Source organism: Talpa occidentalis, unplaced genomic scaffold, assembly GCF_014898055.3.
Source record: "Talpa occidentalis isolate TD23 unplaced genomic scaffold, MPIMG_talOcc4v2.1 talOcc4.16, whole genome shotgun sequence".
In the NCBI taxonomy this organism is placed as follows: Eukaryota; Metazoa; Chordata; class Mammalia; order Eulipotyphla; family Talpidae; genus Talpa; species Talpa occidentalis.
The window spans coordinates 1971671-1987357 of NW_023601653.1; the positions used below are offsets into that span (position 1 = coordinate 1971671).

Below are 15687 nucleotides of genomic sequence, written 5' to 3' on the forward strand. Positions count from 1 at the left end.
CGCCGGGCCCGGGAGGAGAGAGGAACACGCCCCTCCCCCGCCGCTGCAGCTGGACTGTCCCCCACCCCAGACGCCGAGGTCCCGTGCACAGCCCCTCCTCCGTCACTGCATGTGGAGCGCGGGTCTCTGGGGGGTGGGGCTGCTGTCCTTGCAGAGGAGGGGCCGCAGACATGCCCAGAGGGACGGCCGCCCACCCGCAGACCCTGGGTGGGCACGGCGGCGCGGCTGTTGCACCCAGGAGAGGCCAGACTGTCTCCGCACCTCGGCCTGGGGCTCGGCCTCGGGAGCCGGGACGGGCGGGTCTGCGGGGCAGGCCCAGGGCAGCACGGCCAGAGCAAAGCGCACCCGCCTGGCTAGAGGCCCCGGAGGCACGTCCCTCTGGAGCAGAGCCCGGGACAGGCCCTGGCCCGCGTCCCAAGCCCCACCAGGGCCAGCTCCGGGCCCAGACTGTAACGGGGGTCCCCGAGGAGGGGAGGTCCAGGGTCCCTGCCCCGCCCAAGGAGGGGCACAGTGGGGCAGGGAGAAGCTGGAGACGGGGAGGAGACCTGGAGGGGACACGCGGCGCAGAGGCGGGGGAAGAAGCTACGCTGGCGTCTTGGGCCTGGATTGGCCCCAGGGCCCCGGGGACAAGGGGGGACACTCGGAGGAGACCCAGGGTGAGAGACCCGGGGGAGGCGGCCATGGTGCCTTTACCTTGGATGCCACTTTTGCTCCTTTTCCCCCAGACTCGCCCGGCCTCCCTGCCCTGCCCTGGGCCCCACCAGAAGGTGCCTTAGACGTGGGGCAGCTTTCGGGCCTTGGGGACGCTGCTCTGGGCCCATCTGGCCGGACATTTACCCACGAGGGGACGGGAGACTTCGGGTGTTTAATTGGAAACTATTTTAACTCTATTCTTTCTCTTCTCTCCCTGCACACTAGCTGTGTTACTTCCTATTGGGGATCGTGCACACTAGAGTGTCTTGATGTGGCGGACGGCAGACCCCACTCACAGGGAGGCCCCGGGTCCGGGGGCGCCCCTCTGCCCTGTAACAGGCCACTCGGCCCTCGCCGAGAAGAGCCCCGCTCAGCAAATCCTTCCTCCCGCGGGCTGAGGCCGCTGGGCTGCCCCGGGGCTCAGATGTTTGCGGGCGGCTAAGTGGAAGCAGCTCCGAGCAGCTGGGCAGAAGGGGAGCGTGGGCGGACAGCCCTCCCCACCGGGAAGCTTCCGGGACATTACAGTGAAGTTGTCAAAACTGCAAAACACTTTATTTAAAAGACCTCATTTCCCAGGACACCCCGCCAGGGCAGAGCAGCTGGGGAGGGAGGCTGGGGAGGCAGGTGCCGGCCAGGCCCCACCAGGCCCTCCCAAGGCGCGGCTGGCGCTGACCCCCGTCAGCCTCCCACAGCGCCAGGGCCAGAGCCTGCGTTCCCGAGACCCCACCCACCCCCGAACTGCGCAAAGAGGAGGTGCAGAGCAACAGCCAGACAAGAGGGGAGGGTGGGGCCGGCGGGGTGGGCTCGGCGGGGAGCAGCACCTCCCTGGGCTCAGGTGCAGTCACGCCCGCCAGAGTGCCGGTTCCCCGGCGGCTCCTGGTCACTCCATGTTCTTGTATTTGGTGAACAGGTTGTAGAGAACCCGCAGGGTGGATTTGAGGTCGAGGTTCACCACGTCTGCGGAAGGAAGCAGAGAAGCTGTTGACGGCGCCAAGAGCTTACCCAGCCCTGCCCGGCACAGGGCGCCCGGGACATCTGCGGGGACACAGCCAGCGCTTCTGGGCCAAGCCCACGGCCACTTCATCCAGGACCCCCAGACAGTGCGGTCCCAGACGCAGGCTGACCTTGCAGGGACGAGCCCCAGGCGGCCAGGACAGGGAGACCCCTCCATCACGTCTAGCATCTACACTGGACAGGCCCGGGTGGGGGGGGGTCATTTACCAGCGGCCAAACACCGACAGGTCAGCCTCCCACCTCAGGCCGGGCACTGGCATCCTGGTGCTGCCATGCAGAATACTAAGGAGGCCCAGTCAGTCTGGCCACCGTGTTGGGCGGGAGGGTCCTGTCCTCCTGGGACGGGGGCACCTGGTTCTCCCATTTGCCCTGGGACCTCAGAAAGTGAGCTCCCTGCTCTGGGAAACGGGCCTTGGAGCAGCCAGAGGCCGCCAAAGCCTCCGTGCTCCGACCCCGCGGCCCAGGACATGGGGAGACCCCGGGCCCTCACACGCCACTAGCACCGCGGAGGAGGCGCCTGCTGGGGAGAGGCTGCGCGGAGGGAAGATGAGCAAGGAGCCTCCACGCCGGCCCCAGAGGCCCCCACTCCAGTCTTTCCCAGTCCGAGAGGATGACAGCGGCCCAGCCCCCTCCTTCATTCCCATTTTGCAAAGGAGACGTCCCAGGCTCCCCGGAGAGAAGTGGTTCGCCCCCAGTTTGCCCTCGGGGGTAAAATCAGAACCTGAACTCTGGGCAGCAGATCTGGAGGCAGCGGGGAGGGAGGCCGGTGCCCCCAGCCGGAGGGAAAGCAGGCTTTAGGGCCTCTGTGCTCAGCAGGGCTGGGAGGGGCCGGTGGAGGGGCTGCCCCCGGCTCCCTGGCCTGGGGGGCGGAGGGGCTGAGACCGTGTAGGTCACGACCCTGCCCTGGAGAGCCCAGTGGTCAACTGGGAGTTCAGTGCCAAGGGCAGGTCCAGGTGACCAGAGGGACACCCAGCCCACCTGGGAGGGACTGAGCAAGAGTTCCCATGGGGGTGAGTCTACTGATGTCCCCCAGGATGTGGTGTGGAGGATGATGGGGGCTCCTTCCAGAACTCCCCCAGCCTGCGAGGCCCGGTCTTAGCCCCTCCGTGCCCCGACTCTCCCACACCTGGGTCAGGGCATTACCTTCGGGGCGAGCCTTGGGTTTCTTGAGGCCCCCGTCCAGCATCAGCTCGAAGGCAAAGGACACGTTGTGGACCTGCCGAGGAAGCAGGAGTCAGCGCCGCCCGGTTCCCTGTGGTGGCCCTGGGTTCCTCCCGAAGGGGTAGGCAGGCAGGCATGGGAAGACGAGCCTCTGCAGGGCCATGACCACTGTCCAGGGGCCGGGCGCCAGGGGCAGAGGGCGGAGGGATGGGGCAGGTGTGCCCAGTGCATCGGGTCATGACCCGGCCTTTCCCCCAGCAGCACCTGCGCCTCCTCCCACCGCCACCAGCCTGACCGTCCACTTCGCACGACAGGCTTGGGACTGACCCAGAGGGGGACACACAGCCTGGCCAGGACGGGGAGCAAGGCGGAGACAGGTTCAGAGAGCGCGTTCGCCCCAACGCCAAACCCGTCAGTCCACCAAGGGCGTCCCCACGGCTCTCTGCCGGCCACGCACACGTGCCCATTGCGGACCCCACGGGAACACGGCGCCGCGGTGGCTCCTTGCTTTCCTGGGGGTCACTCTAACTGCAGCGCCATTTGGTGGGTGGTTTTAGTTTCTGAAAGACGCACTTAGACCCCAGAACGAGCTGTCGGAGACAGTCCCCGCAGCCCGTCACCCAGCACCCGGGCCCTGTGGGGCGCAGCCGCACACGCACCTTCTGGTCGAAGCTGTCAGGGGTCAGGTAGAAGTTATGCAGCGGGACGAAGTAGTCTTCCAGGAGGCCCATGAGCAGGACCAGGTACACGCCATCTGCAAACTGGAGACACAGAGACGCCGGAGTTGGGGAGTGGGCTCGCCCGCCCCAGAGGGGGCAATTGGGGAGCCGTCCACCCTGCATTCACGGGAGAGCCGGCGGAGGGCGGGGTCCTCAGTGCCACACAGGGGGACGTGTACATGGCTGGAGCTGGAGGGCGGCTGCTGGACAGTCGGCAGCTCTGGTACCACGCAGCTCGGCCATGGTCTGGTCCCCCCACTGCTGACATGGGGAGAACACCGGCCCCATCTGCAGGGAGGGTGGGGAACACCCTGCACATGGGGGCCCGAGCCCCTGCAGGCTGCCCCTGCTCTGGTGTGGGTTCTGCTCCTTGACCTGGTCACCGGCCGTGCTCGCAGAGGGTGGATGAGACCCGCCAGGTTCCCCCGCTTGGCATGAGGCTCTGTGGGTGCCGCACTCTGAGCATCCCCCTCCAGGGATGGGGTGTCCATGGGGAAAGCCCTGCAGGCTACAGCTTGTAGCGCACCCCTCCCATACCCAGCACCAACCCGCCCCCAGGAGGAGTCAGAACCAGCAGAGGAAACAGCTCTTCTGCAGACCAGACCCTGGGGCGCGGCGGGCAGCGTGACTGGCCGAGGGGAGGAGAACAAGGTGCGGAGGCCCCTAGGTGGTGCCCGGGGAGGACACCCTGGCTCGGGGCCCTGCAGCAGAGGGTTGTGGGGACCGGCCCTGGGGTCCGGAGCTGCACTGCCCAGTGCCGCCACTGGCCCCGGTCCCTATTTAGTTATTGTTTTAAACACTGGTCTTGGCTGTCCCTGACTGAGTCTTTCCTGTGGCTCCATCACATACAAATGAAACCAACTGTTTCAACCATTTTCAAGTGCGCAGTTGACGCAGGTTAAGCACAAGCACAGGCTCTCCGGAGTGCCTAGATGTTTTAAACATTAAAATACAAAACTCAGCCCCCATCACACTGGCCACATTTGCCGGTGGCTATGGGCTCACACGGTGCAGAGACAGACCACTTCCACCGTTCCAGAAAGCTCTTCGGTTCAGCTCCGGCCCAGAAGATTGTCACAGCCAACAAACGGACCAAGTGAGGGCTGAACCCCAGGGGTTCTCCAGCTCCCTGACACAGAGGCCCGGGTGGCGAAGAGAGAGCTTGCAGGAAGGGGACATTTTCATTAAAAACAGCAGCTCCCCGTTGGCCACTGAGGCCCCGACTTCAGGATGGAAAGTCAAAAGCACAAGTGTCCAGCACGGCAAAGCCCTGTCCTGGAAGGGCACGGAGGGGGAGCTGAGGAACGAAGCCAGGAACAGAGGGGAGCAGAGGAGCATGGCCACGTCTCCCCGGGGCCTCCCCAGGCGGCTGCCAGGGCCCCACTTAGCATGACCTTTAACCCGCACGTCACACCTATGCCTCGACACTGAAGAAAACACGTTCTGAGCACCTTTGGAGGCCAGGGGCGTCTCTGCAGCCAAGTGCGCCGGGTGCACTGGTTTCAGCCGACAACATCTAGCCAGCTGGGGGGGGGGGGCAGGGATCCCTGGCAGAACCCCCCAGGAGGAGCCAGCACACCCAAGCAAAATGGCTCTCTGGCCTCCACTGACCCGTGGCCAAAGCTCCCAAAGTTGCCCCTAAGGCCCCACTCACCTCACCTGCCCGAGTACAGGCTGCAGGCGGAGGGCACACCTGCAGGCAGGCTCAGGCAGGCGGGGGCAGCTCCCTGCAGAAAGGAAGGCACAGGGAGGGAGGGGTGCCAGAAGGTGGGGGCTGGGCTGAGAGGGGGTGTGGAGTGGCATGGCAGCAGAAGAGGGGTCCCCGCCATTTCTCTCATGCAGGAACAGGGGTCCCGAGACAGACCCTGTGCATCTGCATCCCCCAGAGGCCCCGAGGAGGCCTGTGATGCCAGCGTCGCTGTCCACCATCAACACTTGATCTGCATTGTGCTTGATCTGCATTGTGCTCACAGCACCCCGTCTCCAGTTTGGGAGCGGGTCAGCGGGGTTGAGTGACTGGCTCAAGGTCACACAGCAGAGAAGGTGCCCAGAATACAAAAGCAGATTCAAACAGGAGGGAAAACACAGAGATGCGCGCGCGTGCCTCTGACTTCAGTGATGAACATAGTTGAAAAAATACCCAGATTCCTTCCTTTGTAACAACAGAAAGCAAAGTTTCTGCATTTCTGTGGCCTGGGGTGTTCCTGGTGGGGCAGCGGTTAAAGTGCTTCTCAGACACGACCACAGCGTGCACGGGACAGGGCCCTAGAGCGCGGGCGGAGGCCATCGCGGATGGCGCTCGGGGCAGGGTGCGGCGCCTGTGGGTGACGGGCAAGACCTGCCGGCTGGGCAGAGTCCCCAGGAGCAGGGAACGAGCACCCCGAGACTGGCTTCACCAAGGGCAGTGCAGCCTCGGAAGGCAGCTGTGGCAGGTGGGGGCAGCCCTACAGCAGAGAGGGCCAGACGGGGCGCCCCCGCGCAGAGGCACCCACACACACTCAGGGCACGACATCTCGGAGCCGCCGTGCCACGGGACCCCCCACCGGGTAAGGGACAGGTGTGTGCACCTGACACAGCCAGAAAACACACCTCAGCCTCTTACCGGGTCGGGCTTCCCTGGAGAGGCCGAGGGGAAGGCTGTGGGGAGGGAAGAGGACTTTCCTTTGCGAGGAGCAGCTCCTGGGCCACTAACACAGCGGCAGACACGGCCGCGAACCGTCAGGAAACTTCCCAGCAAAACTAAACGCGTTTGCAAACGATACAGATAAAGCGACACGTCGCAGGGGCGCTGTGACTGCCCAGCCCGGGCCCCCGCGCGCCCGCTGCCCACACGGAGACCGGGCCCCGGGGGCGCCGTGCAGCAGAGAGCTCCGGGTGCGGGACGCAGGATCTGTACTTGCTGGGCTGATCTGCATTTTCAGACATTTCTACAACGACCCTGAATTACTTTAATTAGAAAGGCAAATGAGGGACACGAAGCAAGCAGGCCATGAACGCTGCCGCCCGGGGGTTTAAGGAGGATCAGGCGTGTGCTGTGAAATCCGTGCCGGGAACTAAGACGCCAAACCCCAGCGCCCAGCTAATCCCGAGAAATGACAGTTTGTCTCTAAGGCACCCGCGCCCCTGGGGCTGCCTTAGCTGTGGGGGCGGGCGGGGGCGCGTCTTAGGGTGCACATCAGCCACTTGGTCACGGTGCTGGGGGAGGCCGCGTGGAGAGCGGGGCAGAGGCGGACACGCGAGGACATCTGGACAGAGCGCCTGCACTTGCCGAGGTGGGGTGGGCACCTGAGGCTGACCCCCCCCTCCCCCGCAGTGTGTGGCGTCCTGGCGCGAGTGCTGGTGAACAGGCTCTCTGGATAACCAAGCCGGCGTGTGGTCAGAGAGGAGCCTTGCCAGACATGGCGGCTTTTACAAAGGGGACATGGACACACCAGTGTTGGGGGAGGGTGCAGGCAGGGGTCGGGAGGTCAGGAGCCTCAGGGCCGCCGGAGCCCCCACCAGTAGACCGGCAGCAGGCACCCCTCCACGCAGGGTGCCTCCAGGAAGCAGGACATGCTTCTGCGGCTGACTCCACCCCGTGGGGTCCAGCGGCCTGGGGATGCCAGCGTGGCGGAGCCCGGAGCTGCTCCAGCCACACGGACCAGAGCCGGTTGAAACCGCCAGGAGAAAGGAGCCTGCACTTCAGGACACTGCTCACCTGGGCCTCCAGTTCTGTCACCTCCAAATTCAGCTTGTTCAGGTGCTTGTTCACAAAGGTGATGAGAGACTGTCAAGGCAAAGGGCACAGGCGCCTGCGTGACGGGCCCTGGCTCCAGGGTGGCACACCCGGCCCGGCCGCAGGGCTGTGAGGCTTCCTGACCTGTGCGGGCTGAGCGGCAGGCCCATCCAGGAGATGCTCACAGAGTAACCCGGGGTTAAGGGGTCGTCCTGCCCCTCCCCGCCGCCCCCCCACTCTGAGCTGGAGTTCACGGGATTCCCCCCACCCAGCAGGCGCCTGGGCGAGGCTCAAGGGCCGCCCCTGAGCTCCCGTCTGGAGACAGGCGCCCGGGAGCAGACGCCGTGCCCAGCCTCCGCGCCGGGCTGCAGTTACGCTGCCGGGCACACAGCAGGCATTTCGGGGATTTCCAAGATTCTCCCACCTTCTTCCCAGCATGGAGCTCACACTGCAAAAGGGCCCGGGCCGGAAGGGACGCGGCGGGGCGCTCACCTTCTTCACCACGCTGAGCTTGTCCGGGGCGTGGTCGAAGAGGGTGTCGAAGGCGTCCCGCTCTGCGTGCACAGGGGACAGGGACGAGGGGAGATGCTCCCGCCGGCTGCGCTGAGCCCCCCGCCCGCCCGCCCCCGTGAGGCAGCTCCCGATTGCTCGGGGCTCAGCCTGGACTTGTTCTCCCCGGGAATCCTGTGTCCCCGCCGGGAGCGACGGGCGGGCGCAGCGAGGCGCGGAATCCAGGGAGAGAGGCCCGAGGCTCCCAACCCAGCTTCTGTCTTCTCACGTGAAATACATGGACGTCCGCCCCCCACCACCCAGGACTCGCGCCGACCCCGCCTCGCTCCGGTGCCCCCGCCTGTCTGCCAGGAGGTCCTGCCGGCAGGGCCCACCTCCCCTCCTCTTTGTCCCTGCTGCCCCCGACCAGCCCCAGCCCCTCACCCCGGACAGCCACGGCCTCCAAACATCAGCCTCCCCCACCCCCCGCCACTCCCGGCTCCTCCACACACCCTCCCGGGTGCAGCGCAAACTGGGTCATTTCCTCCCCTCCCTCCCCGACCCACTGAAGCGCGCCAACAGCTTCTCATCACTCTTAAAATCCCATGACCCAGGGGGCTCCACCACCCAGCCTCACCACCACCCAGCCTCACCACCACCCTCCCCCACACGCTGGCCGCGGGGCCTTTGCACCTGCCGTCGCCTGCCTTACTTCCTCCTGGTTGTTCGCCCTGGCTCTGAGGCCCCACCTAGAACACCCTGGTCCCTAAGCTGTCCTCTTACCCCAGGGCGCCTGGTCACGGCACGAATCACTACTAGTGCATTTCATTTTTGTCTGCTGCATATTACCTGGTCCACTGCCAGTCCCGGCTGGGTCTGCGAGCCCACTGCTCCCCGCAGCGCCCAGCTCCCTGAACCGGACAGGCCACAGCTGTGCTCAGCACAAAGGCATGGGCAGAGACCCCGCTCCAAGATCTCTCTGCAGCGATTCCTTCTGTGTGCCCCACGTCTGCCTTCTCCCTGGGTGGGCCAGTCCAAATGCCCACCCATTCAGGCTCCTGCCAGGTGAGCGCTCACCTGCCCTAGAGGCCAGCGCGCCCTTGGAACTCACCCAGTGCCAACCTTCCCTCTCTGAGGCCCCCAACACCAGGGCTTAGAATCAGCAACAGGGAGGGACGGGGCTGGGGGCCAGCCTGACACCGCTGGGGGTGGGGGCATGTGGAGGCAGGCCAGACCCCAAGCAGGCGGGCCAAGGTCTCCCAGTGGACACAGAGCTCTGGGAGGCGCTGCCAGGGCAAGGGGAGAGGAGGAGGAGGGCATCTGGGAGGCCCAGTTGCCAGGGCTCCTGGGGCGGTCAGTGCGCAGAGGCGCTCCCAGCAGAGGCGCCCCCAGCAGAGGCGCTCGGGCCCAAACACAAGGGGTGGGAGAGGAAGGTCCTCCTCCCGCAGCCTGGGGTGACTAGGAGCCAGACTGGAGCTGGCACGGGGGCTGCCTAGCATCACCCGAGTGGACGGGGGAAGGAGAAGGCAGGTCAGGTCCCGGGTGGTTACCCCGAAGGGGAGCCAGGTCCCTGGCAAAGTGTCCCAGCCCTCGTCCCCCGGCCCGGCCCGCAGGAAGGTCTCAGCCCCAGCCCGGCCTTGGGAGCCGCCTCCCGGTCTGGGGGTGCGGGGAGAGAAGGGGTGTGCGCGTGCATGACACGTGGGGTGCGGTCTGCGCAGGCACACGTGTGCACCCCTGGGGGGGGCGGTGCAGCCAGGTCTCCCCAAAGCCCAGAGCACCAGCAGGCCCCGTCCAGAGGGCTGCCCTCCCCCGCTTTTCTGCGGCAGCAGCTGTAAATTATATTTATAATCATCTAAGTCAGACTAGACTCAATGAGAGTCAGCTAAGGGGAGGAAACAAAGCGAAATCTTTACAAAGCAGAACACAAACTCTGGCTGCAGCGCGAGCAGCAGAGGCGCTGACGTCAGCGGGTATATTTAGCGGGGCCACCGCTGGGCTGCACACTCGGGCGCGGGAGGCGGCCGAGGGCCTGGAGGTCGCTGCCCGGGCCCGGCTACGCGCCCCGGAGGCGGGACGGAGCAAAGTCATGTCCCGGCACCTGCCCTGGGCCCGGCCTGGAACCAAAATAGGCCTGGGTTCAAATCCTGGCTGCCGTGACCTTGAGCAAGTGGCTTCTCTTCCTGAACCTGCTCCCTCTCCTGTGAGGCGGGCGTAAAAATAGACCCTGGCTCCCGCGGCCGTGGTGTGAGGGAAGAGGGTAACCAGGGCCACGTGCTGGGGCTGGCTGCGGGCACTTGGCTCACCAGCCACCCCAGCCTTCCCCCTCGCTCCCCACAAGCTCTGGGGCAGAGGGCATCCCTGCCTGTGGGGAGGCAGGGGGGTAAACTGAGGCGGCAAAGAGAGGACAGGCTGACAGGCTCCCCCAGAGGCCAGAGAAGGCTGCAGAAAGGGCTGACTCAAGGGCATCGTGGCAGGGCCACGGCAGGGCTGCACTGGGGCAGCCTTCAGAGAGGGCAGCTTGGTCCAAATAAAGCTGTTCATTTGGTCAACCCCACACTCTGGAGCTGGAAGACTGCGCCCAAGCCCTGGGTGCAATCGCAGCTCCGGCGGCCCCGGGGCAGTGAGCCCACGCTCCCACCTGGTCTCCTGAGCTGACAAGGAAACAGGGGTGTGGGTTCTCCCATCTGCCCGGGCCCCACCACTCCCCACTGACACCCAACTCAGAGGCAGGCGGAGCTTCGGTGTCATTTTACGTTCCAGCCGCTCCCCTCATGCTCTCCGCCTGTCCCTGCGACACCGAGGGGGCCCAGGGACCGAGGGCTGGGGCGCCGAGACAGGCTTTATGGCAGCGCCTTGGCGTCTGCTGGGGCAGGAAGAGGCAGACGGGCAGCCCAGCTGGGGGAGCAGCATGCCCAGGAGGCCGGGAGCCCCAGAGCGGGTTCCAGACAGCGGCGCTCTAGAGAGGCTGAGGGGGCTGCGTCAGGGGGAGGGTGATGACAGGGATGGGGCATGGGGGGGACCCAGCGGAGTGTCCCCAACAAGCTCATTGGCAGAAGGGGAAGGGGTAGGAGAGAGGCCAGGAGAGAAAAAAGAAAACTCCCCAGAAGGGGCTCTGACAGGAGGGTCCCCTGCGGAGAGGCAGCCAGCCAGCCGTTGCCATGGAGATGAGGCTCAGGTGCCCAGCTCCCCTGGGCAGAGACAGGCGGTCCCTCCCAGCTCAGCGGGGAGGGGGTGGGGGGAGGCGGCTCAGGAGGGGGCGTCCTGGCGCAGCGTGGACCCTCCCGCCCAAGCTCAGCGTGCTCACGTGCAGAACTCAGGCCAGAGCCCCCCACTGGCGACATCCAGGGCGGGCACCCCTGAGGACGGTCTGCCCGGCGTTCCGTGGACCAGCTCTGGCTGAACCCCCGAGTCACGCCACCCCCGGCTCTCCCTGGGGCCAGGTCCTCCCGGCTCTGCTCTCTCAGCCACCCCGTGTTCCACAGCCCCCCACTGAGCTGACCACCCTCACAGCTCCACACGCCCACCCCAAGCACGGCAGTGAACTCCACAGGAAACGGACAACGCCGGCCATGCCGTGTCCCCTCCGTGCCTCTGCAGTCCCACGTGGCCTCAGCCTCACAGGAGCGACAAGGAGGCGACGGCAGGGTGTGGTGTGGCCCATAGGGCCTCCACGCAGACCCAGGGCAGGGCCCGCCTGGCCTGGACACTGGCCCCTGGGGTGTCCCACAGAGGGCTGGGCTGGGCGCCTGCCCCGCGGACACCTGGCCCTCAGCTGCTCCCACAGCGCAGCAACCAGTGCAGGAGGTTTCCTTTTCTGCCTGTTTCTTTGTGTTTTGTTTTTCAATAATAAAGACATTAAAAAGAACTGAATTGCTACTTAAAAAGGAAACAAATGGTGAAGACTGTGAATTTCCCCCACACGGCTTGGGGCCTAGTTAAAGCTTAAGGGCATAATTGCTGCATTTTCTCACGTTCCAGACGGTCTCCAAATGAAGAGCCACATGCCCTGCCACACACAAGCCAGGTCCCGCAACACCCTGAGGTCACAGAGCCAGCCGGCCAGGCCCCTGCAGGACTAGGGTGGGCGCTCACCCCACAGCCAGGGGACCGCTCCGGGCCAGGCAGGGAAACTTCCGTTTCTCCTCCTAACAGCGGCCGTCACCAGGGGCCCAGGCGCCGGGCGGGGCGCGTTCTGCTTGGAGACATTCCCCAGAGCAGGGAGCCTGGCTCCACGGCTGCTGGCCACGGCCGGGGCTTCCAGCCTGCGGCTCCTGTCTGGCGTCCAGTGTCCGGATGGACCTGGGGTCACAGGTGGCTCTGTGTGACCCCCTCCTCTTTGGGAAGCCTCATGAACACTGACAGCAATAACCAGCCCCGTGGCAGGCGGGTCGGCGCCAGCCTCACCGCCCCCAGAGAGCCTTCTGCCCCACGGAGATCCATCCTCTTTACAGGTGGAGCAGCAGGGTGAAGGGCCGGGCTGCCCGCCAGGGGACACCTGGATGTGGCGCAGACTCGGGACAGCACTTCCCAGGAAGAAGCCCACCTCTTGTCCTGGCACCCCAGCCCGGGCCACATCCAGGCACACCCCGCCACACCCCACACCAGCCCCCCACCACGTGACCGCGATGCCCCTGGGGGGGGGGGCGGGGAGTCGGGGGCGACACTTTCCTGAAGACTCCAGAGCTTCAGGGGCAGAGAAACCCTCACAGGGTCCTGCCACAAGCCCTCCCTGTATGACTCCCCGCCCCCGCCCCAGAGCACCTGGACTCCGAGGCAGCCCCGGAGACACCAGTGACCTCTATTACCCCATGCCCAAGCACCCCACCTGGTTACTTACCAAACCGACCCACCATCATCCTACAAAAAAGAAGAGAGAGGTCAGGGGCTGCTGAACAGAGGTCATGGCTGTGGAAGGGGGGCTGTTCTAGGAGCCCAAGTTCCCCTCTGGCTGCAAAGTGGGGCCCCACGGACTGCTGAGCACTTGCTGGGGCACAGCAGCATGTCTTTACCTAAACCCCTAAATCCCCCTTTCATACTCCAGAGACACTTCAGTCGGGGGGTACAGAAGGTCCCCCATCAGGCCTTGACCCATAGACATTCAAATACAAGAGTGCAAGTGACCCCAGGGCCAAGTTTTGGGGGTGAAGAGATGCTCTTTCAGGGAGTCACGAAGCTAACAGATCCGAGGGGCCACAGGCCACTTGCCTTCGGGCTCGCGGGCAGGGCCCGGCCGGCCTCCTCCACAGTCCACCCAGCGCACGGGGCCTCCTGCACCCACCTCCCGGATTCCTCTAGATGCAAGTCCTTGCTTAGTAAGGTGCCTCGAGCACCTGCAACGTGCAGGCGTGGAGATGCAGAAACAGGCACCCCTCGGCCACCAGCACCCTGTGGTCCTGCCCGTGACACGCGTGGCGAGAGGATCATGGCCAACATCCTGACAGCCATGATGAGCACCCAACGTGGGACAGTCAGGAGGTGCAACCCGAATGACAAGGCAGGCAGCCTCTCCTGCTTATGATGAGGGAGGGCTTCCTGGAGGTGACCTCAGCACTGCCTCGGGCTGGGCAAGATGCCTCTGAGGCGGATCCCGCATCCAGGAGGCTGAGTGTCCAGAGGCCTGAAGCCAGATGTGGCCGAAGGCAGGCGACCAGGCCTCGGTGGTTTCGGCAGATCATCTGGTTGTTCCATCAGGCCCCAGCCACAGAGGGGTGGGAGAGAGGAAACTCTAAGCCAGGGGACTAGCTGGCCTGTGCTAGGCCCTGCTCCCCCCTCCTCCTCGTGGCTGCATGGCACCTGCCTCAAGCTCCCAGGACTGGAGGTCACTTCCTAGGGACACGCTTTTCTCACCAGCTAAAAGCACCACCCCTCTGGGAGAGGTGCCAACTCTAGGACCCCCTCCCTGCGAGCATCACGCACAGTAGGCCCTCTGGTCGCTGCTGTGAATTGAGGCTTCTTGCTCTGGTCACAGAGTCCCTCCCTCCCACCCTGCCCTCTCGCCCCATGGGAGACCCCAAACAGACACAGCTTCTTCCCAGTCCATGCCCACCTGGCTGTTCCTGCCAGCAGGGGTGTGATCCCCTGCTGTCCCCCACTCTCTGCTCCGGGGTGGCCTTGTGACGTGCTCTGGGCCACACAAGGCAAGGACACAGCCTGGGGGGGTCCCAGTGGCCTGCAGCTGCCCGTTCATCCCCACAGAACCCCGAGGGCCCCCAGGAGATGGCCCAGTCCAGCAGGATCAGAGACACACCAGGGGGCCACCTGGGGGACAGATGTGGGAGAGGCCACCCTGTGCCACCCAGTCTCAGCTGAGCCACCAGAGGCACCTGTGCCCTGACCAGCCCAAGACCCCACTGGGCTTCCCCCCAGGGAAGCCCACCCAGCTGCTGACCCACTGAACTGCCCACAGTGATGTGGCCGCTGGAGCCTCCCACCCAGGGGCTCGCTGCGCAGCGGACACGAGGCTGCTCCCCACTCCTCACGCCGGGCAAGCTGCCTGCCCCGACTGGCCGCCCACTGCGGAGGCCCCACCAGGCCCAGGCCCTCCCGCCCTTGATGCTGGAGCAGATGTGAAGGCACATCAGGCTGTCCCGTCCCTCCTGCTACCCGACAGCTTCCCGCGGGAGCGGCCCCTCAACCGCGCCGGTTCTGAGGGCTCAGAGATGAGTCACGGCACAGTGATTAGTCACGCCACGCGCTCAGCTGGCTGGGGACGGCGGTGCCGAGACACTCGGCGTTCAAATGCTGTTTCACCTGAAACCGCCTCAGCAAGAGGCACAGCTGTGGTGGGCTCGGAAGACCCCAGTCGGGGTGTCCCAAGGGCTCCTGAGACTTGAGGCCTCGCAGACTTAAAACTGGCTCCATTTACACTGAGAGACGACAGGTAGCTCAGCGGCTGCTGTCGGAGGAAAGCTCTGGAGAGGATGTGTGGCTCCTCCCTCCCTCCTTGGGGTCCGTGTGGCTGGACAGAGGAGCTGGGGTGCCGGGGAACCCTGACAGCCCCCGCCTTCCTAAGGCTCCCCTTCTAAAACAAGGCATGGAAAGTCGGAAGGTTCAGCAAATACCAGTTCTAACGTCAACAGCCTGAAGGGAGTGCACGGGGCTGTGTGACGCCCCCTGAGGAGCAGGGACACGGGCTGGGAGGGGGCCGGCACCCAGCGTGGCCAGAGCCGGCCCACTTACTCGGTGGTGGTGGTCAGCTCCTCCGTGACGTGGCTGGAATGCAGCAGGCCTTCCCGCTTCTGAAACCCAACAGGAACCAATCAACCCACCCTGGGCAGCCGGAGCGGCACAGGCAGGCCCAGCCGTGAGGAGACAACCTGGCTGGGAGGCTGCCGGAGACTTGAGGGCTGTGCCCAGCTCCAAGCCAAGCTCGGGAGGGCAGACAGCAGCTGACCAGGGGGTGACCTGTCCAGTGTTGGGGGTTGGAGCCCCCTAACTGGCTTCCACTTGACACACCACTCTTGGAACTGGCAGTGGTGGGGTTCTTGGGAGAAGGGCTCCAGCTCCCAGAGGCACCCAAGGCCTGCAGCTGGAAGAGGCCAGGAGCACGAGGGAGCATCACAATAGCAGGGCGGCACCCACTGAGATAGTGGGTGTGCATGGGGCTCAGCAGAGCCCCCAGAAGTCATGTCCACCCAGAAACTCAGAAGGTGACCTTATTTGGGACCAGGGCCCCTGTGCGGGGGAGGGGGCCTGAAGATGGGGCCACAATGATGGGGGCCGAAGCCCAGGGTGACCGCTGTCCTCCAGGGACACAGAAAGCCAGCCACAGAGAGGCCAGCTCCTCCCGCCACCCGGGAGCCTCTACTTGAAGCCCTAGAGGCACAGGGTTCTCCCTTCCGTGTGACCACCACTGAGGACACTTCTCGAGACCCCAGCTCCCACCTTTCCTGAGCC

At 65.2% G+C, this 15687-nt stretch overlaps 1 protein-coding gene across 3 annotated transcripts in view; it reads right to left on the reverse strand.

Annotated features, from left to right (window-relative positions):
- Window positions 1-1231: 1231 nt before the first annotated feature.
- PARVB (parvin beta) overlaps window positions 1232-15687 on the reverse strand; it is a 56612-nt gene continuing 42156 nt past the window's right edge. For all 3 annotated transcript variants that reach the window (XM_054695988.1, XM_054695987.1, XM_037513403.2), the window contains exons 7-13: window positions 14971-15029; window positions 12629-12648; window positions 7795-7856; window positions 7285-7353; window positions 3528-3629; window positions 2851-2923; window positions 1232-1650 (exon numbers count right to left, since the gene is read on the reverse strand). In XM_054695988.1, the coding sequence (XP_054551963.1) occupies window positions 1574-1650; window positions 2851-2923; window positions 3528-3629; window positions 7285-7353; window positions 7795-7856; window positions 12629-12648; window positions 14971-15029 (462 nt within the window). In that variant the 3' untranslated portion in view covers window positions 1232-1573. The remainder of the gene's footprint in view (window positions 1651-2850; window positions 2924-3527; window positions 3630-7284; window positions 7354-7794; window positions 7857-12628; window positions 12649-14970; window positions 15030-15687) is intronic.